Below are 27,111 nucleotides of genomic sequence, written 5' to 3'. Positions count from 1 at the left end.
ACTGGCCCACAGCAGGGGGATGGGGACTAGATGGTCCTTAACCTAAGCCTAAGCCATTCTGTAATAATTATCCAACCTAAGCCATTCTGTAATAATTATCTTACTCAATGACATACAATTCACAAAAAGTTAATGCTACATAAATAAAAAACAATATTCTTTTTTACACCCTTACTTGATGATACTACTCACACAGAAGTAATGGAAGGCAGTTAGCATCAGCCAAGGAATGCTTAACAGCTCATGTAGTTAATATTTGGTGTGCTATTTTTATTACAGTAGACTGTGTCACTTGAAGTAGGAAGAATGCAAACAGAATCAGAGACAAACCCTGTCCCAATGAATGCACAAAAGCAAAATGACAGCAATAGTAAGATTTACTGTATGAACTATCAGAGATCACTCTCAGTGATGACAGTACGGCACAGTATCAGACTTGCATCTGCTTGCTAGGTCCTGCTACCTCTCAGTTCAGCACTAGGGCTTGATTTCTTCTGGGATTGTGGGGCATCACAGTACCATGGAGCACTGCTGGGCATCTTGTCCTGTCACTGCAAAGCACTAGAAGATGCGCTGTGTGCATGTGTAGCGGGGCTGGGGCACAGGAGGCAGGGGCAAGGAGGATGCTGAGCAGGAGGAATGGCTGCAGCTGGAGAAGGAAGCCATAATGCAGCTACTGAGTGGGAAGTACAATTGCATGACCCCAGCCTCTTGCACTGAAGAGACAGTGACTGTCCAGAAACCAGAAAGGGGACTGGAAAGACTATGCATCTTTCTCAAATTTTAATTACTTGTTTATTTACTTACATAAGTCAGTATTCAAAAGTGAGAAGTTGATGTTAATTGCTGATAAATAATTTCTTTTCTAAAATTACTTAGTGAAACCCCCCCCTTTTTTTTTTTTTTTGCCCATGACACCTGCACAATGGTCAGTGCACATACAGCAAAAACAAGGGCGTAGCACTGCAAAGCTAAACTGGCCACTGCTCAGTTCCTAATAGCAAAGGTCTTGCTGCTTGAAACAGCTGATAACAAAAACTTGCTAAGTAGTCTGTAGCAGGACCTGTAATGGGGTAATCTCTTCACAGGCAAAGTTTCTTAAACACTCTCACTAAGGAATGTGGTGTCATCTTATTATAGGAATAAATGCAGGCAAGTGTAATGGCCTGAAGCAAGAGTGATCTATTTTATTGATCCCTAATGTGCAGCTTTCACTCTGAAGAACGTGTAAAGCAATAGGCTGTAATAGCCTGCTCTGAGCCTCCGGAGAGCAGGGAAAAGTCATTGTCAGGATTTATCTTTGGGAAGCAAAGAACTCATAACCAGCCCTGAGGAGGGAAAGACAATCATACAGAACCTATTGGTTACTTGGTAATAAAGAAGTGGTGCTCCCAAATGTGCCAAATAATAGCCTGTTTCCTACTAACAGTATTATTCGCTGGGGATTATGTGGAGTTTGTCCTCATTAAGGTCAGCGAGTGGCCTATTTTTGCATGTCTGAAGACAGGAGAGTTGGTCTGGAGCTTGCTGGCAGCCTGAAGAAGGAAACAGATGGAGGGCTGAGCCACCTATGTGTACAATAAGGAGTGAGTGCCGGAGGCTGCGAATCAGAAATGTGCAATTTCAGCTTGTTTTTATGTGTCATTTTTATAGTCCTTCTCTAAAATGTACCTTCCAGCTATGTCACAGAGCTTGAGGGGAACAAGATAACCACTGACCTTCTTGTTATGGTGCTTGCTTTGGCTTCCTCAAGGGCAGCTGATGCTCACTCTCCTCTCCTGTGCTACAGAGCTGTTGTGCTAGCTCCAGATTTTTGATCTTAATGATTTCTTTTCTGTGGAAGCTGTAGAAGTTTCTGTTCTTTTACATACTCTATTTAATAAAGATAGTTATTTAAATTGTTGTCTTAATTTCAGCTGGGACAGAACTGTTTCCTTCAGGGTGCCTGGTGTGATGCTATGTTCTGGTTTTAGGAGAAAAAAAAATGTTGATAACACACTGATGGTTATAGTTGCTGCTTTGCGATGTTGTACAGAGCAAAGGCTGTGCTCAGCAAGGGGTCCACGTTGCTGGTGGGGAACAGAATTAGCTTAGCTGTTTTCAACTGGCCAGTGGGATATCCCATACACATATCCCATGTGACATCACATAGAAAGAGTTTTGAAAGGAGTGGGAGTTCATCTTTTTCTCTTCTGCTGCTTGGGTGGGTAGCTGAGGATCAGTTGTGTGATGATGAGCAATTGCTTGTGTATCACTTGTTGTATACGTTTGTATAAACATGTATATAAATAGTCATAATATTATCCTTTTCTCTATCTTAGTAAGTAGATTTATCTCAACACATAAGTTCTTTGTTTTTTTTCCCCATTCTCTCCCCTTTTCCACTGGGAAGGAGTGAGTGAGCGAACAACTGTGTGGTGATGAGCCACCTGCCAGGTTAAACCACAGCAATCATTCTTTAAATTTCTATTTGCCTAAGAGTTTTTTAAATTTATATAAGTGGAAACCAACAATAGTAGGGGACAAAACAATTTATGCGACTCCAATGAAAGATACCAGGTAGGCACACTGTATGGGAACTGTTGAGTCATGGCCTGAACCACTGATTGATCACCTGGGAAAAGGACCCAGTCAGCCCTGGGACACAGGTGAAGGCAATTCAGCTGTGTGACTGGAAGGAGTGGAGCCTGGCTGCAGCTCTCTTAGACCCCATTTTAGGGCTGACAGCTAGCTGGGAAAGGTTCTCTGGTTGGAGATCCTTCCTTGGTGAAGCTTTCCCCTGTGAACCTAGAGTCTTCTGATACACGTGAGCAATCTTCTTCCTTTATAGCACCTTTCTATCATGCTGATCCTTCCATCATCATGCTTTTGTTGCAATGCCTTTCCCATTGTATTGATCTGTCCAATTGCTACATACATATTTTTATGTTTAAATATGCTCAATGCATATAATGTGACACGAGTCTTGTGCATATAGTTAATGATTACTTTGTGGTGATTCAAACCGTGACAATCAGAAGGCGTGATATATATATGTAAGTGAGAATGCAGATTAAATAGACAGTTTTCCATGCTTAGAAATGATCCAGTAAATGATGGATGTAGCAGTGCTATCCTATAGATTTGTTCTCACTCAGTACTTGATGTAAACTTTTTTTTTGGTAATTTTAAGTTATGGCTATGCCATTTTCACTTGGGACTTAAACGTGTCCTCTGGTATTCTTTGCTATAAAGAGGCAATATTTGGTGTGTACTGAAGATGTGCTTGGTGAATGTGGAAACAGGAGGTTATGTGTTGAGTTGAGGCCTGATTCTGAGGCTTTTTCTTAACTAAACTGTAGTGTTGTCATTGTAGTGTTGACTGAAGCCTTGAGGGTTCAGTAACTTATTGATTTTGGTTTTGTCAGTGTCTCCATTCCTTGCAGGAAAGTCTATTCCCTGTGCTTCAGAGCTCTCCAGATATGTTTCACTTGTTCTTATTTTTTCTCTCTTTAGTAGGTTTGTATTTTCAGCACGGAAAATGACGTTCTTGTCACTAATCCCAATAGAAAATAGTTTTTTTTTTTTTTTTTTTTTTTTTTAATATGATTCTTCTTTTTATTTCTTTTTATATTAATAGGGGAGGCCGGAGAAAAGGGGGAGAAAGGTGCTCCAGGTCGTCCAGGTAGAGTTGGCCCTCCAGGAGAAAAAGGTAACATTGTTAAAGAAGATATTTTGAAAGTAATTCCTTACCAAATGCTGCCTTTTCTTGTAAGGCAATGATGATGGGCACCCTCTGCTGGATGATTAAGCCATTCTTAGATGTTCCCATGTACCTTATAAGCTTATTTGTAAACTAAATTTTGCTTTCAGGTGCAGAAAGTTTTGGAAAAAATGTTTTTTCTTTCTTTCTTAAGTTTCATAATGCCCACTGTAAATGCAATCCTCAAGTTAAGGCAGAGGGAAGAAATCACGCTTTCCTTGTTTCCTTCTGTTTGTACATATGAATATTCTAAGCGCCTTAATTAAAACCATTGTGGGAAGACATTAAGCCATAATGGGCAGGGATGGCCATCATTGATTTCACATTTCTTAGACCATGGTTCAGTGATATTTATGGGAAGATGGTATTAAAACTGTTCATATTGTAGTTCAAAAAATATTTTGAGCTCTTGAGAGGAATGGAGTTCAACAATATTAAGTTATAGAGCTAGGAGAAAGAGCATTTCTGTCCTACAAGAAATTCTGTCTTTTCACATTTGTTCTCCTCCTGAAAAAGGGAAAGTTGACCTTCAAGTGTTCTCCAGGAGATGCATATACTAAAAAAAAAACACATCAGGAGTGGTCAAAACCTTTTATTTAAATACTAAAATGAAGCATTTGACATTCCTATCATTAGAATGTCGGAGTTCTTACCAAACTGAATTTGCAAGCCTCTTTTCAAAGCCATCACAGTGGTAATTCATTCTTCCTTTCAATGATGTGTATTCTGTTACAAAGTACTTTTGGGCAGATACGGAAATCTTATTTCTGCAGTCTCCCTTGAGACCAAGAACCATGGGTAGAGCTCATCCCCTAAAATTCATTGAGAAACTTACAACTCCCTGAGGGGTGTGTGCACGCGTGTGTGTGTGTGTGTGTGTGTGTGTGTGTGTGTTAAGTCTGTGTACTTATTATGTTATGGAGATGTAGCCTTCAAGGACAACTGTCATAAAAAATTTTGGAAACTAAAATTTTAACTCCTGCAGGGTAATGCAGCATGAAGAGAAGTAAAAGTACTACAGAATAACTTTGGTTAAAAGGTCATATAGAGGTCTCTAGTCCAATCTTCTGCTTAAAGCAGGGCAGGCTTCAAATTTAGATGAGACTGCTCAAGATTTTTGTCTGGCTGACTTCTGAAAATCTCGAAGGATGGAGATTCCACAATCTTTTTGATTGGCTTGCTCTCCAGTCTTGTTGTGAAATATGTGCTCCTTAAGGTCAGTCAAAATTTTCTTGCTTGCAATGTGTGATCATTGTCTCTCGTCCTTTTGCTATGTATCTCTCAGAAGAGAAAGGTGCGTCTTCTCTGCAAACTTCCTGTAGTGGAAGAATGAAATTAGGTTTCCCCCCTTACCTTTGTCTTCTTTAGGCTAAATAAAAGGATTTTCTTCAGCTGGACTCCAGTTTTTTTCTCTCTCTTATTTGAAGGTGCAAAAATCTCTGGGTCCTTTTCCGCATGGCAATTTTCTAGGCAGCCATTGGCCAAAGTGTATCTATGCATCCCAGGTGTGGAGTGTTTCAGGGTCTGACTGAATTTCCTGTCAACAAATTCTTGCAGTTTGTCAAGGTCATCTGACTGGCATCGCTACTCTCCAGCACACTAACCACTCCTGGGATTGCCAGCAGAATCACAGAGGCTGCCTTCCACTCCTTCCTTTTGCTGATGAAGATTTTAAACACTGTTGGTCCCAGGACCAACTTCCTGAAGAGTGGCACCCATAATCAGCTACTGATTAGATTTTGTCGGCCTTGCAGCAGCTCAGCTGAATTTTTTAGCACCCTTGGATGCCTTCTCACCAGTGCTATGGGCGTGTGTCCAACTTAAGTATACTCAATTGTCGGCTAACATGGGTAGCATCTCCCCACTTTCTGTCACCAGATGTGAGATCCAGTAGAACACTTTGCCAGTAAAAACAAAAGCAGAGAAGGTACCAAGTATCTCAGCATTGTCCATCTGTTTTATCATTGTTTCCTTCCAATCAGAGTGCCTGTGCTATCCTCAGTCTGATTTTTACTGCTGCTTTACGTGTACTGTTTCAAGCTATTTTCATATACCTAGCCAAGATCAACTCCAGCTGAACTTTTTCCTTTCTCACTTCATCCCTAAATACCTAAGGAATACTTCCATATTGTTTTTTATTAGCCTCTCTCTGTGCCCAGCCTAACCTGTGTGCTTCCATTGTGCTTGTTGTCCCGTCATATCTGAGTGGCTGATGTCATTAAGTAGACTCCCAGTTTCTCCTGTTTGTTTCCCAAGTTATGACCGTTTTTCACTGGTATTTCAGATGGGCAAGTGGTCATATCACCTTTTTCATGGGGACTTGGAGAATCTCTCCCATTGCACGGTCTTAAATATTTCTTTGAGCTTTGCATTTTGTTGAATCAATTCCACAATGTAACATTTCATTTACATAATTTTATATGCAATATTGCATTTACTTAGAAAATCATTCTAAGGAAAGCTCAATTCTAATAATTAGAATAATTAGATAAATAATTAGAAATTTCCAGTTTTCATATGTCAGTATGTCCCTAATATTGATGTGAATGGATGAAGAAACATTGAAGTGAACATTCACTGCAAAAGAAATGTACATGAAACAGAAAAGAGATGAAACAAAATTGAATATTAATGCATTCTATATCACATTTTTCCAGGGAGCGCTTTCAGTACAATAATCCTTACTGTTTCTGTAGCTGCATTTTTTCTGCTTTTCTCTTGCTCATCCAAATTTGACTTGACATGTGTATAGACTTGTAATATTTAGTAAATGCTTCATTTTAGTATAGTAAGAAATTTCACCATAGTTTTATCAGGAATAACCACTTCAGCATCTGTTCCTGAGCAGATTATCAAATATCCGTTTGTGATCTGCTATTGGCTTTGCCTTTTAGCACTGTTTTTGTCCTCTTGGGCATATAACACTAATGCCCTTGATAGTCTTGGCTAACTATTTTAAACTCACAGTTGGTATAAAGCTTAGTCTCATGATCCAGATACTTAACACATAGCTTAGTCAATAATGAAAGATGAATAATACTATTGTCTCACATTCCATTTGTCCCATTCTGTGAGCACACTTGGATGATCACAGAAGCTCTGTTTCTGTTCAGTATGCTGTTAAACTTCAGTCTTGATGTTAATGCATATGGCCTCCTGTAGTTTTTAAGCATATTTTTATTGAAGCTTGATAATTGATGTGTTATTGGGGTAATATTCATCTCCTTCTATGGATAGAAACTGCTACATTTCATTGTATGTCACTTCTATTTGAATAAATGCTGGCTTACATGAGGGAAAGATTATAATTCTTCTGTTTTGGTGTTAATTTGCAATATCAGAATCACAGCTTTTTTTTTTTTCACTTTCTTTTCTCAGTTTTGTTTCTTAGGCAAGTTCATTGTAAGGAAACTTGCTTAGTTTCTTGAATTTAGAAGTACAATAGTCAGTGAATAAATAAAATACATAAGAAAGGTTTTGTTTTTTTTTTTTTTTTGTACATTTGACCTGCAATGAACACTTCAGAATTAGAAAGTGCTGCAAATGTTTCCATCGTATTCTTTCTTCGTAATATTGTCATATTTTAGTAATTCAGATCCTCATAAACATTAAATCTTTCTGATGCTTTCTTGAAATAAATCTGTTTCTGCGTGTCCTGATGTTTCAGGGTGACATCAGATATCCCAATGTCTTTGGGACTGATTAAGGTTAAATTCACTTATTTTGCCGTTGCTTTTAATTAATTGTATGGGTCAATTATGATGCATAGTGTGTCAGCAGAATATAAAACTGTGTTGTCCTTATGAAAAGTGTAGAGCACTGGATCAAGTAAAATGTTAAGCACAGTCATATGATATTCTTGGGATGGGACCCAACAGCCTCTACCTCTGCAGTGTTAACACAGCCTCTGGTGTGACTTCACAGAATTGCAGAGGTTGGAAAGGACCTCAAGAGATCATCAAGTCCAGCCCCCTTTCTAAAGCAGATTCCCCGCAATAGGTTGCACAGGTAGGCATCCAGACAGGTCCTGAATATCTCCATAGCAAGAGACTCCACCACCTCTCTGAGCGTCCTGTTCCAGTGCTCCATCACCTTTACTGTAAAAAAAGTTCTTCCACATGTTGGTATGGAACTTCCTATGTTCAGGTTTGAGGCCATTGCTCCATGTCCTATTGCCACATGCCACCAAGAGCCTGGCCTCATCCGTTTACCTCCCACCTCCCTTTAGATATTTATAAACATTTATCAGATCCCACTTCAGTTGTTTTTTTTTCTCAGGCTGAACAGACCCAGGCTACTCAGCCCTTCCTCTTATGGAAGATGCTCCAGGCTCTTTTTCAGCTTGTCAGCTAATGTTTTCCCAGACAATTCTCAGACATGTTCTGGGAACTAACACAATGAACAGCTTGCAACTCATTACCTTAGTTTGAAGAGAAAGATGATTTAGGATTATGGAGTGCACCATTCTCAGCCAGCTGGTTCCCAGTGCTGGGGAGCAGTCCCAGGCATTTAGTTTACTAGTACAGAAGTACAGACATAGCCTCTAAGTATGAGAGGGGAGTCATTAATTTAACTGGATTGGATCCAGAGTGCTCAGTCATTTGTATAATCAAGTTCTAAGGAGAGGTAATAATGTCTTAATTTATATTGTAATATTACTGATTGCTCATTAATACATAATCAATCAATCCCTTACATTCTGGAGTCAACCTTTACATGAATTTATTGCTCGCTAAGGAGAGCTGCAGGCAGAATTCCATATAAAAGTCCTGACATTGGCAGCTGTGGATTCACAAAGTGGATATCTAATTCAAAACTATCTTCCAAATCCAACTGAAATCAGTAGGATTTTGAGAAAACTAAACTACTAAATGGGGTGGACAAAACAGGCTTCAACATAGGCTTCAGTGTAAGTAAATATATAGAATAGGGACCTTAGGGATACACTGTTTAATGTATATTTACGAGTCAAAATATGTCTAAATATATAAGATATGTCTAAAATATAGAATATATATTTTATTTATTCTTTTTATTCTGTATTCTTTTTGTAAGTATCTTCTGCTGACTGCTGTCAAAGATGGCACTAGAGCTGACAGAGTTTTGGTCTGGCTTGGGACTCTTATGCTGCAGAGTAGATCTTTGTGATATCCACTATGTCAAATCATAAAGAATTTGTCCCTCATGTTTGGGAAGTAAACTACTATTCTCTTTTTCTCTTTGACACGACTCAATTCAATTTAGCTGTGAAATGGTGAATTTGAGTTTCTACTAGATTTCTCTTTCTGGCACCTTCTTTTTTAAAAGTAGTTTTATGCCCTATTTTCTGTTCCAATTAGTTCTGTCTGAAGAAATTGACCATACTGTATGAACACCCCTTTTATAATGTTGCACTGAGCCAAAGCCCTCATCTTTTTACCGGTTGTGCAGCCCACCATTCATCTCTGGTTATTATTTCTTCTCTTGTTTGTGAAACTGACAAGGCCAACAAGAAGATCAATTAGAATTCCTTTCTCTTCAGTTCCCCCTAAAATCCTTTAAGTCTTCTATAATTGGTTCCAATGTATATCACCTTCATCTGAGAGATGACAGATGACTTGCTTCGTATTCTCCATTCAAACTCTCAGTGAAGTTTCCTACTTTTGGTCTATGGAGACTTAATTTCTTTCATTGTCCTCATTTCTTTCCAGCTCTCACTTCCTGATTTCATTAAGACTCTTTAGGCTGCATTTTTGGCAATCATAGGGCCACTGAAAAGGACTTTTTAAAAGGTTTTAAAACTTTTGAAACCCTCAAGGCAGATGGGTCTCTCTTGAAGCTATCTGATTTATTCTGCAGGAGAAGCAGAATAAGCAAGCCCCTGGAGTAGAAGCTGGGGTTACTCACTGTAAGAGAAAAGCTAATCCAAACACCTCATTAATGAGCACAAGGGACTTAATGTATGTCTTTGTTGTTTGAGGTAGCACACTTTTTACTTCTGAGCAGATCATGTAGTTCTTATTGGCAATTGCTCTGTAAGTTGTTCATCTTCTGGGCAGTATTTATGAGAAACAATGTGATGTCCTTTTATATATTATATTTCATTTATGTATTATAGACATATGTTTATTTCATTTCAAATATAGCGTCTGACATTACTACTGTAATCCCAATTTGGAAGTTTGGAATATTTTTGAGGTTTTTCAAGGAAATACTTTCTGGCTATGCTATCTCTATTGGATAAATATCCACTAGTTGCAGTCAGTATTTTTATACTCTGCACAATTCCTTGGAAATATGTCTTTGAAGCAAACCATGAATCTATTCTGAGACTGAAGCAATATCCAGAAAGTAAATCAGCAGCTGAGTGGGTTATTTCCATTCTTTCAGTAAGAATATAATGAATAAGAGAACAGTTTTGTGGTCTTGAAGATAAAAATTCAAGTAGAGGCTGAATCTGATCCTTTTTGAAAACAAAGGAAAACTGATTGTATGACTTGCCAGGTGGATTAGACCAACAAGCCATAGAATGGCTTGGGTTGTAAGAGACCTCAAGGATCATCCAGTTCCAACCGGCTCGCCACACGCTGGGGCACCAACCTCTGGATCTGGTGCTAGACCAGGTTTCCTAGGGCCCAATCCAACCTGATCTTGAACATCTCCAGGGCTGGGGCATCTACAGACTCCTCCGGGCAGCCTGTTCCAGCACCTTACCACTCTCATACTAAAGAACTTCCCCCTGACATCCGAGCTAAACCTTCCCCCCTTCAGCTTAAAACCATTCCTCTTTGTCCTGTCACTGTCTACCCCTGTAAAAAGGTGATTCCCCTCCATTTATAATCCCATTTTAAATATTGGAAGGCTGCAAGGACACCTCATTGCAGCCTTCTCCAGGCTGAACAAGCTCAGCTCCCTCAGCCTGTCTTCATAGGAGTGGTGCTCCAGTCCTCTGATCATCTTAGTGGCCCTCCTCTAGACCCTCTCCAACAACTCTACACCTTTTCTGTACTGGGGGCCCCATGCCTGGACACAGTACTCCAGATGGGGCCTCATGAGAGCAGAGTAAAGAGGGACACTCCCTGTCCCTGCTGGCCACCCCTTGTGTGATGGAGCCCAGGATACCATTGGCTTTCTGAACTGCAGGAGCACACTGCTGGTTCCTGTTCATTTTTTCCACCACGTCCTTTTGACCTTTCTCATTTGACCTCTTTCTGAGTCATATGCCTTCGGCTGATGGCTGCTTAAGAATTTTTGTAGTAATGAGGAAGACATCTCCGGTGGTAATCAATTTATATTCTGAAACATGTCATTAAGTTAAAAGTAATGATGAAGTCAGTCATAAAATTATCCAGTTTTAAAAGTATAAAAATTAAGCAGTTGTCTGTCCTGGTGCATTGAATCCCACATCCTGACAACAGATCTTCAGTTGTAGTTCCAGAACTGAGGCTGAGCAATGACAGTTTATAGAGTTTCAGTTAATGGATCCTTGTGGTAGATTTTCCTCTGAACACATCTGATTTTCTCCTTGGTCTTTTATAGCAGGATAGTGCATAACAGGCATTGCTTTGAGCAAAAGAAAAAAAAAAAAAAAACACCAGAAAAACAGTCTTAACTGAAACAACTGCCTCCATATTTCCTAAAGCAGTCTCAGCCTTGTATTTCTTCACATGGGATCTTCAGGAGGCATTTGTCTTCTCTTTGTAGTCCCTCTATCTCTTCTCTCTGTAGTCCCTCCATCCCTTCTCTCTGTTAATGTTGTGTGGTACAGTAGGGAATCTACCTCATATGATGTAGTTGTACAGCTCTGCAGCCTCCAAGCCATGTTTCTTCTTGACATTATGATACAAAGAGGCTTAAATCTGAATGGCAGAGCATTGTTTCACTCAGGAAAGAGTATCACCAACATACATGGAGATATAGTATTGTTTCCTGAGTCTCCTTAAGGCTATAGTAGCAGCAGAATTAGGCAAACTGACAAATTTGCTAAATAGTCACTGTAACAGACTGCCAGTTCTCATTCTGTAGGTCTCAGAAAGTCTACATAAAGCAAGGAAAAAAGGATAGAATGAGGCTTTGCTATTATAGGCTAAGTTCTCTCAGATTTACGTCATTAACATAATTATTTTTCATAATGTTTGAGAAATGCCATACAGAAAAGCTGCATGATGTAACAGGCAGGTTTCATCTGTTTTATCATTTGAGCTCTGGAGGAGCTCAGCTCTATTACATCAATGTTTGGACTGTGGCACACACTTTATTAGTAGCAATGCTTCTACTTGGTCTGTAAAGACAGTAATGGGAAAGAAACTGTCTGTTCCACTGCAAATTCTCCTGAAGCCATTCTAATATTTGCTTCATATTGCAAAGGAAGGTACAATTCATAGAAAAGAGGCTGAAGTCAGGCGTAGTAAGTGAATCAGGCTGTCTTACATTTGATTTCTGGCTATACGTCAGGGATGTATACAGATAGGTGGCTGCGGCTGGTTCAAGCAGATTTGCAGACAATTTCAATTCACATTGAGAGGGGGGTGATTGGTTTTAATTTGTGAAAACACAGCTAAGAAAAATGACTTTTGAATAGCTTTTTTTGCTACAGGTGCTGTTTGAAATATTCTACTGAAGCATGTTTAAAATTAGTAACATCTAACATTTCTGTTTTGTATCAGACTTCACATTTGTACAAGCATGTGCATGTGCTCAAATATGACTTCCATTCATTTTCATTTTTCTTTAATATAGTCTTTGAATGTAAGAAAGAATGAAGATGCGACTGCTACAGAAAAATTAAGCAACAAAGCCCAAATTCAACCTTACTATAACTCAGCTGCAGTGGAGTTACTTCACAACTATTTGTTGTGCTCAGACCCCTTAGGTCTTTTCAACTCCGTAATACATTGATCCGTATGTTTTTGATGGGATCCTCCCTTACTGTCAACATTATTTTGGCATGATCATCTGACAGAAGTTTGTAAAATGTTTTTCCAGTGGATCTCAGCCAAGATCTGTTTTCATTTGCACCTGCTTACTGCTTTAATGTCACCTGGAGTGAATTGAACTTCTGAAGTTCAATGAATGTTGGGTTTATAGCGTATATTTCTTCACTGAAAAATCTAGTATTGCAAATATGCTGGAATCTGAATTAATCAGAATAGACTGTTAATGTGTTTTGTCTTTTGGTACATGTAGGAGAAATGGGAGACAAAGGACAGAAAGGCAGCATGGGACGGCATGGAAAAATTGGTCCTATTGGTTCAAAAGGTATGCTCCGTGCAATTGCCTCTCCATTTGTGTTTTAGATGAAAAAATGTTATCATTTGTGTTTGGTTAGCTACTCTTAGACTTCATCATAGTTGGCTGACTGCAGTATGAGATAGTACTTATTGACTGAGATCTGTTGAGCAGTTACTTTTTGTTCTATAGAAGCATTAAGATTTGAGCATCCTGGTTTATGGTTAAATTAAGAGCTTCACATCCTAACAGATAAGTGTGGACAGTTAAGAGGAGTAGATAGGAAGACACTGTATTTTGGTATCCTTCTAGGAACAGCAGTACTTGAATTCTAATTTTTCATACGCCACAGGGTTGGTCATTTGGACCAACCATGTTTACCTAAGCATCTGGCTTATGAATCTAGATTTAGATTGCAATATAGTGTATACGGCCCTTTTCGTCTACAAGATCTGAATTTATTGCTTCTGTGAAGTTCACAAATAAGAAAGTGATATCAGTACATATTCTTTTCATTCATAGGTTTGGTTTGCCTTTTTTGTGGATTGACTGGGACAGAAACATTTTTATTCTTCCTTGGGCATTTTTCTACTTTTCACACTTGCCTGTTACTAGAGGGAGAAAAAAAAAGTGTTTAACTATTAGTGAAAAAGCCTCCTCAAATTTATATTCTTTTTCATATTTTAGGTGAAAAGGGAGATAATGGTGACATAGGACCACCAGGTCCTAATGGTGACCCAGGTAATCTATAACATACTTTGTCTACGATGTGAAGGATTTAAGAACATGCAGGCATCATCACAAAAAATGTGTCTTTTAAAATACTGAGAAAAATCATGATAAATAAATATTTAGATAGCTACTCCTCACAGTGATATTTTCAAATTACTTAAAAAAAAAAAAAATAATATCGAAGTTGCTGGACATGTAGTGTATTTTTTCAAACAGTGTCTCAGAGCTACTCAGAGGTTTGGTGAATACAGTGGGAGTGAAGTGCAACTCTCAGTATCATTCACCACTAATGGAAGGGGAAATCTCTGTATAGTCTGCTCAAGATTCCAGCCAACACAAAGGAGCAGGTCAGAAGATCATACCCCTCCACTGGGTATCATTGCAGGAGCTTAGCAGGAATAAAGGTCCTCCAGAAGAAAAGGTGGAAGTCTGGCAAAAAAAATGTAAGCCTTAGAAAAGTGGCTCCTGATTTTGCCCATTTTTGTTCCTTCCTAGCAGAGTACACTAAAGGTGCATCAGTTAGTTTTCTTATGAGAACATAATTTGTCACTCAATTCTTGAGCCAGGTATTGTCTTGAAGGGCAGTCTTATAGTTCAACTACATGGCACTTAGACTTAGGTATCTACATGGAGTAATTGCGCAGTTAAATGCAGATTTGAATAATTGCATATAGAACTGGAAACTGTAATTTATTCTCTTTTTGAGATCTGAACTCATAGAATTAACAATTATCCTTTTAGTATTCTCGTTCAGATTATCTTTGTCAAATCAATATCAATTTGGCATAATAGATGTCTTTCTATTCTTTGACTGGAAGAGGTACAGTAACTTCTGTATTTGAAAAGTACAGAATTGCATTTTACAGCTAATTATGTGCATTACATGGTTAGAACATTAGCCTTTTTGATCTACTGTTTTAGATTCCTTATGAGGAACAGGTGAACAAGAAACTGTAGATTTTTGCTCTGCATAAAGTGCTTTTTGAAAAAGACCGAAGATGATAATTTCACCCAAATATGATGTTTTGACAAACATTTTTAGTGTTTTGTTTTTTGACATGGGATATCTCTCTGTGTTCAGATTAGCCCAAGTTACACAGAACTGAAGCTTTAGAGGAAAGAGATGTCACGATTAGATTCAGACAACTGTGAGAATCATGATGGCACGTATTAGCAAAGGCTACAGGTTTCGGACCATTACTTGTGAAGCAGACGTCTCCTAGGGCTGCCAGCTGGGCCTTTTCATGAAGTTATTTAGATAATTACTGAATTTAGACACCTTTTTGACTTCAGCACGTCTGTTTCATTTCATAGGCATCCCCTGTGAGTGTAGCCAGCTAAGGAAGGCTATTGGTGAAATGGATATCCAAGTGGCCCAGCTGACGACAGAACTAAAATTCATTAAAAATGGTAGGCTAACTTTATATATTTTCCTTTCTCATTGCTACATTTTAATGGTGAATTGCTCGTAGAGAGTATCGCCATGCATTGGATTTGTGAAGTTATTTTGGGGTGTACAGTAAGTTGGTTTATAGAAATGCGAGTGCTCACTTTTCAGCACTGCCCTCCCCCGCAGCTGTTGCTGGTGTGCGTGAGACAGATAATAAGATTTATCTGCTGGTGAAGGAAGAAAAAAGATACAAGGAAGCCCAGCTCTACTGCCATGGAAGAGGAGGGACGCTCAGCATGCCCAAGGATGAGAATGCCAACAATCTGATTGCCTCGTACATCAACCAAGCTGGGCTCACCAGAGTTTTCATTGGGATTAACGACCTAGAGAAAGAGGGAAATTTTGTCTATTCTGACCGGTCACCCATGCAGACCTTCAACAAGTGGCGCAGTGGGGAGCCCAACAATGCCTACGATGAGGAGGACTGTGTGGAGATGGTGGCATCTGGAGGGTGGAATGACGTTGCATGTCATATTACCATGTATTTTGTGTGTGAATTCGATAAAGAAAACGTGTAAGCTTGCTGGCTCTTTATTTTCAGAAAAGTTTTTAAGCAGGTTGTATAAGTTAGCCCATGTTAATAGCGTACAAGTAATATTTTACACATATGTGACATCAGTGTTGTACAGCTGTAAATACAATTTAGGTATTTCAAATATCGGTATTTACCCTTCAGAAGGGAAGAGCACTGATGAGTAAGATATAGATTGTTTTTTTTTCTGTAGGAGAGCGTATGTATTTAGAGAAAACTGTAGTTTGGGGCTAAATTCTGCCCTCAAAGCATTTAACGCGTGTGATGGTGTGAATTTGGCCTCTAGTTTTCAGAGTGATCATTTCTGAAGAAATAGATTCTTAATATTCTTTTACCTTAGCAAATTTAATAGTTATAGATGTTAATTGCTTGTAGCACTACAGGGATACTCCAGCAAGAAGACAAATAATTTGCATACTCCAGTTAATTAGCACAAATATTACTATTTTTTTGGGATGTAAAGGTGTTACAACTCTTTTTTTTTTTTTTTTTTTAAGTAGCCAAGCCTAGTCAACAAATTAAGAGTCCTGCCAATTTTGTACAGTTTCTTTATTAAAATATTCACAGATATATCATGAAAAGGCCCTTCAGTAAGCAGTTTTAGTGCTGGTGGAGGATTAACTTCATGTAATTCAGTACAGAAAGAGGGATCCATGCCAGATGAGTGCTTTGGGATTGGGTAAAGGTAAAAGATTTTGGTTTTCTGCTATCTTTAGTTGAAAATGATTCAGTGAATGAACTGTTTAAGGCCTCAAACAATTATTTTTTTAAAGTGTTTCTCATTTGTTAAAGATGATCCTGGTACATCATGTTACAAAACAAAATACTGACCCTTCACTGTTTAAGGCAAATTTCATTAGTGGACAACAAATCTCATAGAAGTGGTTTAGCTAATTGTTTTGGCAGGAAAAAAGCCTAAATAGTGACTCAGATTGAGAGAGTGACCTCCTGAAAAGCAGCAAAATTGTCCAAAATTCTCCTGTTAATGTATATAGCAATAATGTGATTTTGCACAAATAATTTATGTACTCAATTGCATATGATGGAAAATGTGATGTATATTTTAAGAAGTCAGCAACATAATTTCACAAAGGAAATGAATTACTTTGGATCTTCCTAGGAGCCAGTTGCATGACATCTTATTCTCACTGTTAGGCATAGAAAGATTACAAAATCTCAGACCGTTTTTTTTTTTTTTCCAGGAATACCCTACACAATGTTTTATGCTGTTTTTTAAGGAGATACGTTCCTTTGTATAACATAGCAATCAGTATATTTATCTGATAATTATGGGAGATTGGTCTACAAAGTATCCAAATTGGATCTGGCTTGTGGTTCTACAGCAAGACATGACCAACTGAAATCAATGCTAAAGTGCCATGATACATAACCAGCAGTCAGACAATTCTGTTCATATCCACAGTCTAACAATATTTGGTGTGATGCTATTATTAAATACCTAATAAACTATTTTGTTTGATATATTTACTCTGTGAATTTGAATCCATTATACACGTTTGATACTAGTGTTCCTATGGTATACCAGATTCCTATGGTATTTGAGTATCTCAGCCCCAGAGCAACCATTCTAAGAAACAAATGGTTTTTGACTGCTTCCCTTCTTTCTTATGAAGCTAGGCATGACTCCTATACGTTAGGCTTTCTTTAGACTGTGTATTGAAATCTAGTAATGTGAATATGTTTCACCAATACTCAAGACTCTTTACAGAATTTACAGTTGACTTTTGAATATCATGGTTATATCCTGCCCACTATAGAAATCCTGAGGAATCCTTCAAATCTCAAGCATACTTCTGTCAAATAAGTGCATCTATATTAAGAAGACTAAACCTGAGTTACAGATACCTGGAGTTCCCTCATTATGCACTTACTGAAGATGCTAGTTGTTTTTCGCTCAGGTTTTGCAAGTCTCTGCTGTAACATTTGCTTTCCTCAGAAACATCAAAAGAGACCTTTTGAGGAGGTGGGAAGATTTTTCAGATGCCAAATACTTCTGTTTTACTTCTGGAAGCCACACCAAATTTGTAATGATTGACTTGACGTGTAGAACACTCCAAATTTCAATTAAAATATGAAAAATAAAGGAAAGGTAAATAACATTTATTTCACCCAGTTTTCACGTTCACCAGGATACGTTTTTGCAAATCTTGAAACATGAGATGGAAAGGAAATGAATTGTTAGAGCCTTGTATATTCTTTTATTCTCTTGGCTGCCACGGTTCTGGTTTCACTGGATGAGGGGAGCAAGCTGTAAGATCTCTAGCTATCCTGCAAGAAGCAAAGATGACACATCTGATATTTACCCCTGTGTGGAACTGGGCAAGAAAGAAAGAGAGCTTGGAAGTGATGGAGTCCTTGATCATCTCTTTCACCTTCCAGTTGCTGACCCACATATACAGGCCGTTGCTGGAGGCAGAAATCAACGATTAGTGCGGCTCTCAGTCTACGCAAATCCTGCTGAAGTGCATGGTGCTCTCAGTAGAATTTGGAGCTACTGTTACCAGAAAAAATCACATGGCAAATTAGTTTAGTTTGGAGCATTTTCTATTTGCATTAAAATCTGCTTTGTTAGATTGTTACTCATTCTGCGTGGCTCTGCAGAAGCTTTTTGAATTTGTCTGTATGGCAAACATGCACTGACAGGTTTCCCAAACTGCTCTTACATTTCTTACTCTTACTCTAAAAGTTTGCCTTTGAAAGAAACAATAAAAGCTTTTTAAAATATATATATAATCACCCATTCAGGGTCTTGAATGACTTTTTCACATAAAATACATTCCTCACCTATTGCCCACATTGTTAAATGCTAAGGTTGTATTGTTGTTCTCTGATGTCAGAGCCAGGCGTGCATTCATCTTCTAAGAGCCAACTTGGTGAACCATATATCTGGCTGGGATCTGTCACTGTCATCTTCCCAGCAGATCACCAGATAATGCCTCACCCTGATCATAGAATCATTGAGTGGTTTGGGTTGGAAAGGACCTTTAAGACAAGCTGGTTTCAAACCCTCTGCTATAGGAAGGGACACCTCCCTCTACACCAGGTTGCTCACAGCTCCATCCAGCCTGGCCTTGAATGCTTCCAGGGAGGGGACATCCACAGCCTTTCTGGGCAGCCTGTTCCAGTGTCTCACCACCGGCACAGTAAAGAATTTCTTCTTAATATCTAATGTAAGTTTACCCACTTCCAGTTTAAAGCCATTTCCCCTCATCTAGTCACTACTCTTGTAAAAAGCCCCATCCCAGTTTTCTACGAGGGCTCCTTCAGATACTGGAAGGCCACTCTAAAGTCTTTTCAAATCATACTCCTCTCCCAGCTCTCTCAGCCTGTCTGTATTGGAAGTGCTCCAGCCCTCTGATAATCTTTGTGGCCCTCATCTGGACCCACTCCTACAGCTCCATGTCCTTCTTGCCTTGTGGGCCTCAAAACTGAACGTGGTACTCCAGATGGAGTCTCATGAGAGCAAAGTAGAGAGACAGAATTACCTCCCTTGACCTGCTGGTCATGCTTTTCAAGATGCAAGACAGGACACAGTGAGCCATCTGGGCTGCAAGTGCACTTTGATGGCTCGTGTTGAGTCTTTCATCAACCAACACCTCCCAGATCCTTCTCCTCAAGGCTGCTCTCAGCCATTCTCTGCCCGGTTTTTATTTGTGCTTGGTCAGGACCTTGCATTTGGTCCCAGCATCGAAGCCTGAGGAACACCACTAGTCACTGGTCTCCACTTGACACTGAGCTGTTTGTTGCAACTCTGTGACTATCCAGCCAGTTCCTCACCCTGTGAGTGGAACCTCCCCTGGTACAACTTGAGACCATTCATTATCTTCCTTAGCACGCTCAGCTCCCAATCTGTCATCCCCTGTGGACCAGCTAGCCCTCACTGCATGCTGACAGCTTATGTGACTCTCTGAAAACACTGTTTCATGACAGGTTGCAGGTTAGCTACAGAACTCCTGCCTGGCTGTGGATTTTACACTGTCTTCAGTCACAGAGCAGAGCTGCAAAATTTAGTATTTATACATGAGATATAGACCATCCTTATTGCTACAAGGAAAATGGCCTGCGTCATTTTACAGAAGCTCTGGATATGCCAGCTCAAATATAAATTATAAAGTAGCAGATGTTTATATTTTCATTATTAAAAAGCAATTTTTTAAAAAATGGAAAGTGAGATTAAATATGTTTTTAATGTAAAATAAGATGAAATTTCAGCATGGACAAAGAAATTTCAAAGCAGACATTTTTAAAGACATTTTCTTTAGGAATTCCAATTCTGATTTCTGAAGCTTCACTTTGACCTGTAAAGGGATTTCACTTTTATACCATTATTAAAGTGTTTTACACCATGTCAGTTAAAATATTCAGTGTAATGGCCGAAATATTTTACTTTATTCTTTATGTCTTAGTTTCCAATTGGAACAAGTTATGTTTCAAAGTTCTCGTTAGTTCAAATATTGTGTTTGATGCTTGAATCAGTTTCTCCTGGAACTGATATGGCACGGTAAACACTCTACAGAGCAATAGTCTGTTCAATCAGCATGAAGTAGATGTTCTTAGTAATAATGAAAATGGCTCATTTCAGTGTTACACATGTAACTAGCAGGTTATGTGCTATATTCCAGATGTCCATTCATTAAATTAATGTAGAACTCATAGAAGTATTTTAAATATGAAAATCTTACAAATTTACCTTCATCTTGAATTAAAACAAAATGATGTAAAAGTAACCAAATATGCAGCAAAATGGAAATTCCAGGTTTTCCTTAGATCTATACCCAGCTCCAATTTTTATGAAAAAGCCAGTGACTTGTGCTATTGCTGACTGAGTTAAACCTTTGAGTAGACACATTAGCCTACAGCCTGATGATTCGATACTACTCTACTCCTCATACTTTTTGGGCAGCTTCCCCTTAGCTTTTGTTTTCAGATATTTTGCTCACTTACCTCTCTGTATAAACGTTTGCATGAGTACATCCCAAGAGTCAGTCTGTTTTCACCGTGGGTTCTGCCTTTCTATTTTCATTTGTCTTGTGGTGCCAATAGACTCATGTCACTCAACCTGTCTGCTACAGGTTACAGAACGGGAGACTTTTCCTTTGTCTACTGTGGCATCTGGAAATGTGACCTGAAAATTAATATGCAGGTCTGGAGCCAGCCACTCAGCCAATCCCTGGGGTGCATATTCTGGGCTGGGAAGATGCATACTAGATTACTGAAAGGAGAACAGACCTTGTTATTGTGGAGTCTTAAGATTTACTTAGGGGAAAAAATGCACCATTGGAGGGTTTTGACTATTACAGTGAAAGAGTGAACAGTTTGTTTTTATTTTTTTTTTATTTTTTGCATTAGGAGACAACAAAGCATGTGAACTAAGAGAGAGAAAGGTTCTGTGGAGAGGAAGATATCTGTGTGCTCAAGGTGTTGTTCTGGCTGCATGTCTCCTAGCCTGGAGCTTCTCAGCTGGAGGAGGAGCGGAATCCTCTTGAGGGGGGGAGAAATAGAAAAGGTGGGAGAAGCAGAAAACAGATGTGCAGAACCAGCAGTGAGCAAGCTGCCCATGACAGGAATGTAAATGTTACCTCCAGCCATTCTTGTGCTTCCTGGGAGGGAAATGTAATTATCCTGCCCTTTTCTATCAGCGTCTCACCATAGCTCTGGATGAGTATCTACAAAAATAGAGGGAGATAAAAAATTCAGCATCATGTCTGTTCCTAAATAAAGCCCAGTTTGAGTCTGTAGCTAATAATATCTACTACTCTTTGGGTATACTAATGTATAAAGTCAATGGGGATTAAATTAACCACTGCTATTGAAAGGCTATCTGTGTAGTATTGATGCTTTCTGTATATTCCTCACATATAGAAGTATGAATACAATCAAGAATTCAGCAAATGAAGACCTGTCATGCTGCTGAGATGTCTGTGTGTTACCATACTATCATCTAGTGGCCGTAAAAGGCAAATAAATACGAAATGATTGAGCTGAACTGCAGCTTGCTTCTGCTTGCATCAGTTTCTGTGACACTGAATGCAACCACTAACGTGGTATTGAACAACTGATTTCCCAGCTTTGAAGTTTTTGGTTGGATTTGTTCTTTGTGAAATGATTACTTTGATTTTTATCAGATGTGCACTGGTTTTAAGTCCAGTCTAAATGCTGAGGTGCATTTTTGACTAAGAAGTGAAAATTGTGCCCAAAGGAGTTCAATGATCACGCCTTGGAGTTAAGAAAAAGAAAACAAGTCAAGCTGTGCTCTGCAGGCCAGCATCTAAATGCAGGAGCAGATCTTCACCTGACATCAATCAACCTCGGTGAAGCCAGATTGATTTATACCTGCCGAAGGTTCGGCACAGCATCCTCATAAATTCTAGACATACACTTATTTCAGAAAGAAAGGGAAGTATTTTGAGCTGTATAAATTATTTTGATCACTGTCATTGAAAGTCTGATCTCGTGTAAGGCATACATATCTCACAGAAATTTCTCGACTGCGGTCAGCTGTGACACAAATATTGAACTTAACAGTTGAAGTGGATGCACATTGTAAAACCTTACCCTTGAGAGTACAGCAAGAGTTTGACACAGAAGACAAAGAAACAGTAAAAACATTCAAAATAAAGAGTAAATCCTCTATCATTTCATATTCCGTGAAAAGGAAACTTTTGTGGTTCTTTTTGCCATGCACAATGTTGATTCATAGGAGTAGATGGGTGCCATCTAGTGAAGAAAAGATTTGTTACATATTTAAAGAGCCACAAATCCAGTTTTGTTCTTTAGTATTGCTTCATTCTTTAGTATGATTGGAATGATAAAGACAGACAAGCCTTGGTGCTTCTGTCAGAGAAGCACCTAATCAGCTTTAGACTAGTTTTCAAAGAACAAGGCTAATGTGATCACATGCTGCTTTTCCTTCTAACAACTTTTGAATCCTTTAGCCACTTTCAACCAAATATATAAGTAGGTCTCAGCAATAGGAAGTTTCTAAATATTTTGCATAAAGATGTAAATGGATAACAAGTGGCTCCAAGTCTGCTGGAGTACAAGAAGCATTTGGATTGTGCTCTCAGAAATAGGGCTTGAGTTTTGTGTGGTCTTGTGTGGAGCTTGGAGTTGGACTCAATTGATCCTTGTGGATCCCCTCCAATTTGGGATATCTATTATTCTATGATTTCCCTTCCATTCTTACTGAAGAAATGTCTGTCTTCAAGAGTAGATGCGGCACTGAGGGACATAATTTGGTGGGCATGATGGGGATAAGCTAATGGCTAGACCAAATGACTTTAGTGGTCTTTTCCAACCTTAATAACTCTATGATTCTATGATCTTGGAGGCAGTCTATATGCAGTCTTAACTGCAGGAAGAGCCTGCATGACCTCACAAGCATCAGTGTGTCCCTCTATTAATTATCACTGCTTTGACATGAGGTCTTTTCTGGCTCTGAAAGTTTACATTTCATGTACATAGGCCAGCATCTGAACAGAGACTTTTACACGGCAGTGTTCAGATCCCTGAGGTCCCTGAGCTCCTTCTGGTTTGCCAGAACCTTTGGCTTGGGTTCTGTGGGTGGATTTTCTTCCTCTAATTTTAAACAGCGGCACTGTAGATATCACACTGGATCTAGTCACACCAGCTCCCTTTATAGTCTGTGGGGAGAAATAAGTGCATTCAGGGTATGATTCATCTGTCCTATTTTAGATGTCTAAATTCGGATGGGAACATTCCTTGTTCTGCCTGCTTATTTCTTTCCGTTGCCCTAAGGTGAGACCAAGGTGACAAGCTAAAATACAGACATCTGCCTGATCATATGAATCCCACTCACCAAATCTCAAGAGCTTCCACCCCACACTTCCCATTATATGGAGCTGCCACTCAGACGTTCCCCTTGCTGACGAGCTGTGTTTGTTGAGTAAGGTTATGAAGAAAGGCTATCTGAGGCTGCCAAGGAGGTGTGACCTCTGCTAGAAGTGCATGACTTGACACAGGTGGTTTTTTGTCACATGGCAGATCCAGATGCCTTCTGTCGTGCAACCCAATGTTGTACTGACTCATGAGTCACACCCAGGAGAAAATCAGTGCTCTGCCTGCAGAAAATAGCTCTCCATTTTTTCCCTTTCCTGGCTGGCAGTTATGATCACGATGTTAGAGACAAGTGAAATTTCTTCTTACTGCTCTTTCTTGCCTGAGAGAATAACAGTTCCCTTGCTTCTTCCCTGCCACTAAGGATATGTAGGAATTCACTGGTCCTTTTCCTGCCTGTAATGCAAAGCAATAAGCAGCAGCTTAGGAGATATGATGAGCAGCAGAAAAAAAAAGCTGCAAATAGCCACGGCAGAGACAATTTCAGAGACTCCCATGCACAGAGTGTCTTGCTTGACTAGTTGCAGTAGCAAAAGCTTGGCAGGGAAGCACTGTGGGTGTGCTCCAGACACACAAATGGGAACACACCACACTGAATGTATTAAAAACTGGCGATGTGCTGGGTTTTTACAAGCAGGTCCTCAACTCCTCATCTAGATGTGAGCTAGATAGGAGCCAAAAATAGAAGTATTCCTTTTGCATGGACAGGACAAGACAAGGAACTCAGACGAGCACTGGAGAGATGGGAAAATCTGAGAGTAATCCTGAAGCTCTTAGGACCAGAGAAAGTAAGAATACTACCAAAAAAGTCTTTGGAAGAGCTGTGAGGTGTTCATGGCAGAAAGTCTTGCAAGAGTAATGCTGTTTGTTTTGAACAGGAAGACCCAAGGAGAACCTTCCATGCAACTTCTTTCATGAAAGCAGAAGGTATCTGTGGAGCACAAACATATTTTCATAACGCAAACAACATTTTAACGCAAAACAAACTTCTTTTTTTTTAAAAAAAAAAAAGAAAAAAGAAAAATCGGAGTTTGGTGGCCTTACTAAGAGAGTTTAGGCTGTCTGAAGAAGCACATGCTGCTGTATGTGTGATATCTCTGCCCTTTTGTGTGTCTGCCAGGAAGAAATGCCATTGTGGAGGGACATGGAGGCACAGCATGGTCCTGGCCCAGCAGCCAGGTCTAATCAATAGAAAAAGGGGTCAGACCTGCACATCAGCATCATCAGAAAGAACAACTGAATCCGTACTACCCAGAGAACAAATGGCTGGTGATGCATTATGAAAATGTTCTACTGAAGCACTGGTAGTCTATAGGCAACGTATTTCTTTTTAATTTGATGGAAAAAGCTTTTGTCTGTTGCGATGAAATAGGAAAGGCTGAAAGATTTACTGTCTCAAGGTTAATTGCAATCGGATCTCTGCTGCAATTAATTTTAACAAGGGAAGAGAATTACAGGCCAGAGTAGAGAAATAGCGGGTTAAAGAATATTAAGCTGAATTAGAAAAGTTCTAGTCAGCAGGGTCAAGTGAAATTTGATGCAGAATACGTAAGAAAGTTGCTGAAGCAATTGCTGAACTATTAGTGATTATGTTCAGGTGCTTATGGAAAATCAAGATGTCACAGGGGTATAGAGAAACTTTCACATTGCACCTGTATTTAAAAAACAGGGGAAAAAAGTGACATATTGTGCAGCTTAACCAAGGTACCAAAGAACGGTTAAACAATTAAGTTAAGCCATCAAGTAAATAATATCGTGATGTAGACAGTCACTGTGGACTTGTCAAGAACAAGAACAACCTTTCTATTTTTTGACAATTTTTTTTTAAAATTATGCATTGTTTCTTGATGAAATCCAAGGCAATGTGCTCATGAGCCAGATAGGCAGTAGCTTTGATTAAGAACATGGGTGCACTGCTTGTAAAACTCCTGTCTGAGAGATATTATCAGTGCTTTTGGGTTACTGTGAGAGGGCATATCAGGTCAGAGCGCTGTGGTATTTGTCCTAGGCACCATCCTACTCAGTATCTTCACTGATGTTTTGAATGATAAAATGGAAAAAAAACCCATTATTTTTAAAAATTTTACTAGGAAAAGCTTCTTCTCCAAAAGAATGGTCAGGGACTGGAACAGGCTGCCCAAGGAGGTGATGTCCATGGAGGTGTTCAAGAAATGTGTAGATGTAGTACACTGTATAGTGATCAACATTGGTGGTAAGTAGACAGTTGGACTAGATGATCTTAGAGGTCTTTTCAACCGTATTTGATTCTGTGATTTACTCAGAAGAAAAATGGAATAGAATAACAAATGGAATAGAATAACAGAAAGGTAAAAGTATAGTACATAGGAAGAAGTGAGGAAATGGCCAAATACATATGAAAGGTGGAAAAGTTTGGGAGATTTTATGTTTAGGCTCATTCGCAAACTGCAAAAGACTTGAAGATTTGATGGTTTTTCAAGACATTTAATTGAGATATGTGGGATATACTGGAATATACTCCTATATAAATACATGGAAGGGAGTTATTTTCCCTTGTGGAGATGGAACACTAGGTTCAGTTCTGAGCAGAGGATGTGGACAAAGTGTTGGGAATCCAAAAGAGAAGCAACAAAAATGTGCAACATTTGGAAACCATGATCTGTAAAGAATTCTATGATTCTGTGACTAAGAGCTAAATTTCATTGACAAGAGTTAAGTAAGGAAGTGATCGATGCAAGTTCTTCATAAAAGATGAAAACAGATCATTTCCAGTGCCCAGTAGTGCTATGGGATGAAAAAAAAACCAGGCTAAATGTGAAGCCAGCAAGGTTGGATACCAGAAAAATTCAACAGAAGAGACAGCTGAGCTCTAAATCTGGCTTCCTATTAAAGCAATGATATTTTTTTTCTTTAGAAGTACTTCCATGTTCACTGGAACATCAGTTCCAGTTCCAGGAACATCAGTTTCACAAACTTCTGTTGGGCTTGCTTTAAAAACAAGGTAAACTGTGTTTTCCTCCCATGTGCAGAGGGATGGACTAATGATTCCTGACAGCACTAGTGATTCCTGACAGAACTAAAGCTAAACCACCCTTTGGCTCTTTGCCTCCTTCCTCCCATGTCTGACTCCTGCTGCTACACTGCCTGTCTCCCAGGAGCTGCTCTTGTCCTGTCCTCCAAAAGCCAGTCTATGTTGCTGCTATCTTCTGCTTGCCATGTAATTGCCAATTCCAGTAGTGGTGGCTGGAAACATGAAAGCCCTGTATGAGATTGCCACGATGGTCACACATTGCCACTTGAATGCTACTGGGCAAGGTAGCTTCTCCTGGTTCCTTCCAGGTTTGCTTTTCTGTGCTGCCATGCTATGACTGCTTTTCCTGCGAGAGTGTATGGAGGAAAAAATCAAAGAGAGTTAGCTGGCAGCTGGCTGAACATGAGCCAGCAGTGTATCCAGGGGGCCAAGAAGTACCCAGGGGGCCAAGAAGGCCAACAGCATCCTGGCTCGTATCAGGAATAGTACAGCCAGCAAGGTTAGGGAAGTGATTGTCCCCCTGTACTAGCTCTGGTGAGACCTCACCTCAAGTACTGTCT

At 39.3% G+C, this 27,111-nt stretch overlaps 1 protein-coding gene across 3 annotated transcripts in view; it reads left to right on the top strand.

Moving 5' to 3' along the window:
• Nucleotides 1-17,151, top strand: part of COLEC11 (collectin subfamily member 11) — a 33,851-nt gene extending 16,700 nt beyond the window's left edge. For 2 of the 3 annotated variants that reach the window (XM_052672476.1, XM_052672484.1), the window contains exons 3-7: nt 3,620-3,691; nt 12,908-12,979; nt 13,637-13,690; nt 14,996-15,091; nt 15,240-17,151. In XM_052672476.1, the coding sequence (XP_052528436.1) occupies nt 3,620-3,691; nt 12,908-12,979; nt 13,637-13,690; nt 14,996-15,091; nt 15,240-15,649 (704 nt within the window). In that variant the 3' untranslated portion in view covers nt 15,650-17,151. The remainder of the gene's footprint in view (nt 1-3,619; nt 3,692-12,907; nt 12,980-13,636; nt 13,691-14,995; nt 15,092-15,239) is intronic. The other variant, XM_052672493.1, reaches the window with a different exon arrangement.
• The last annotated feature ends 9,960 nt before the right edge of the window (nt 17,152-27,111 follow it).

This window comes from Tympanuchus pallidicinctus, unplaced genomic scaffold (assembly GCF_026119805.1).
Source record: "Tympanuchus pallidicinctus isolate F22 unplaced genomic scaffold, pur_lepc_1.0 scaffold1, whole genome shotgun sequence".
Classification (NCBI taxonomy): domain Eukaryota; kingdom Metazoa; phylum Chordata; class Aves; order Galliformes; family Phasianidae; genus Tympanuchus; species Tympanuchus pallidicinctus.
The sequence above is the reverse complement of the archived record's forward strand: the minus strand, read 5'-3'. Positions and strand labels throughout refer to the sequence as shown.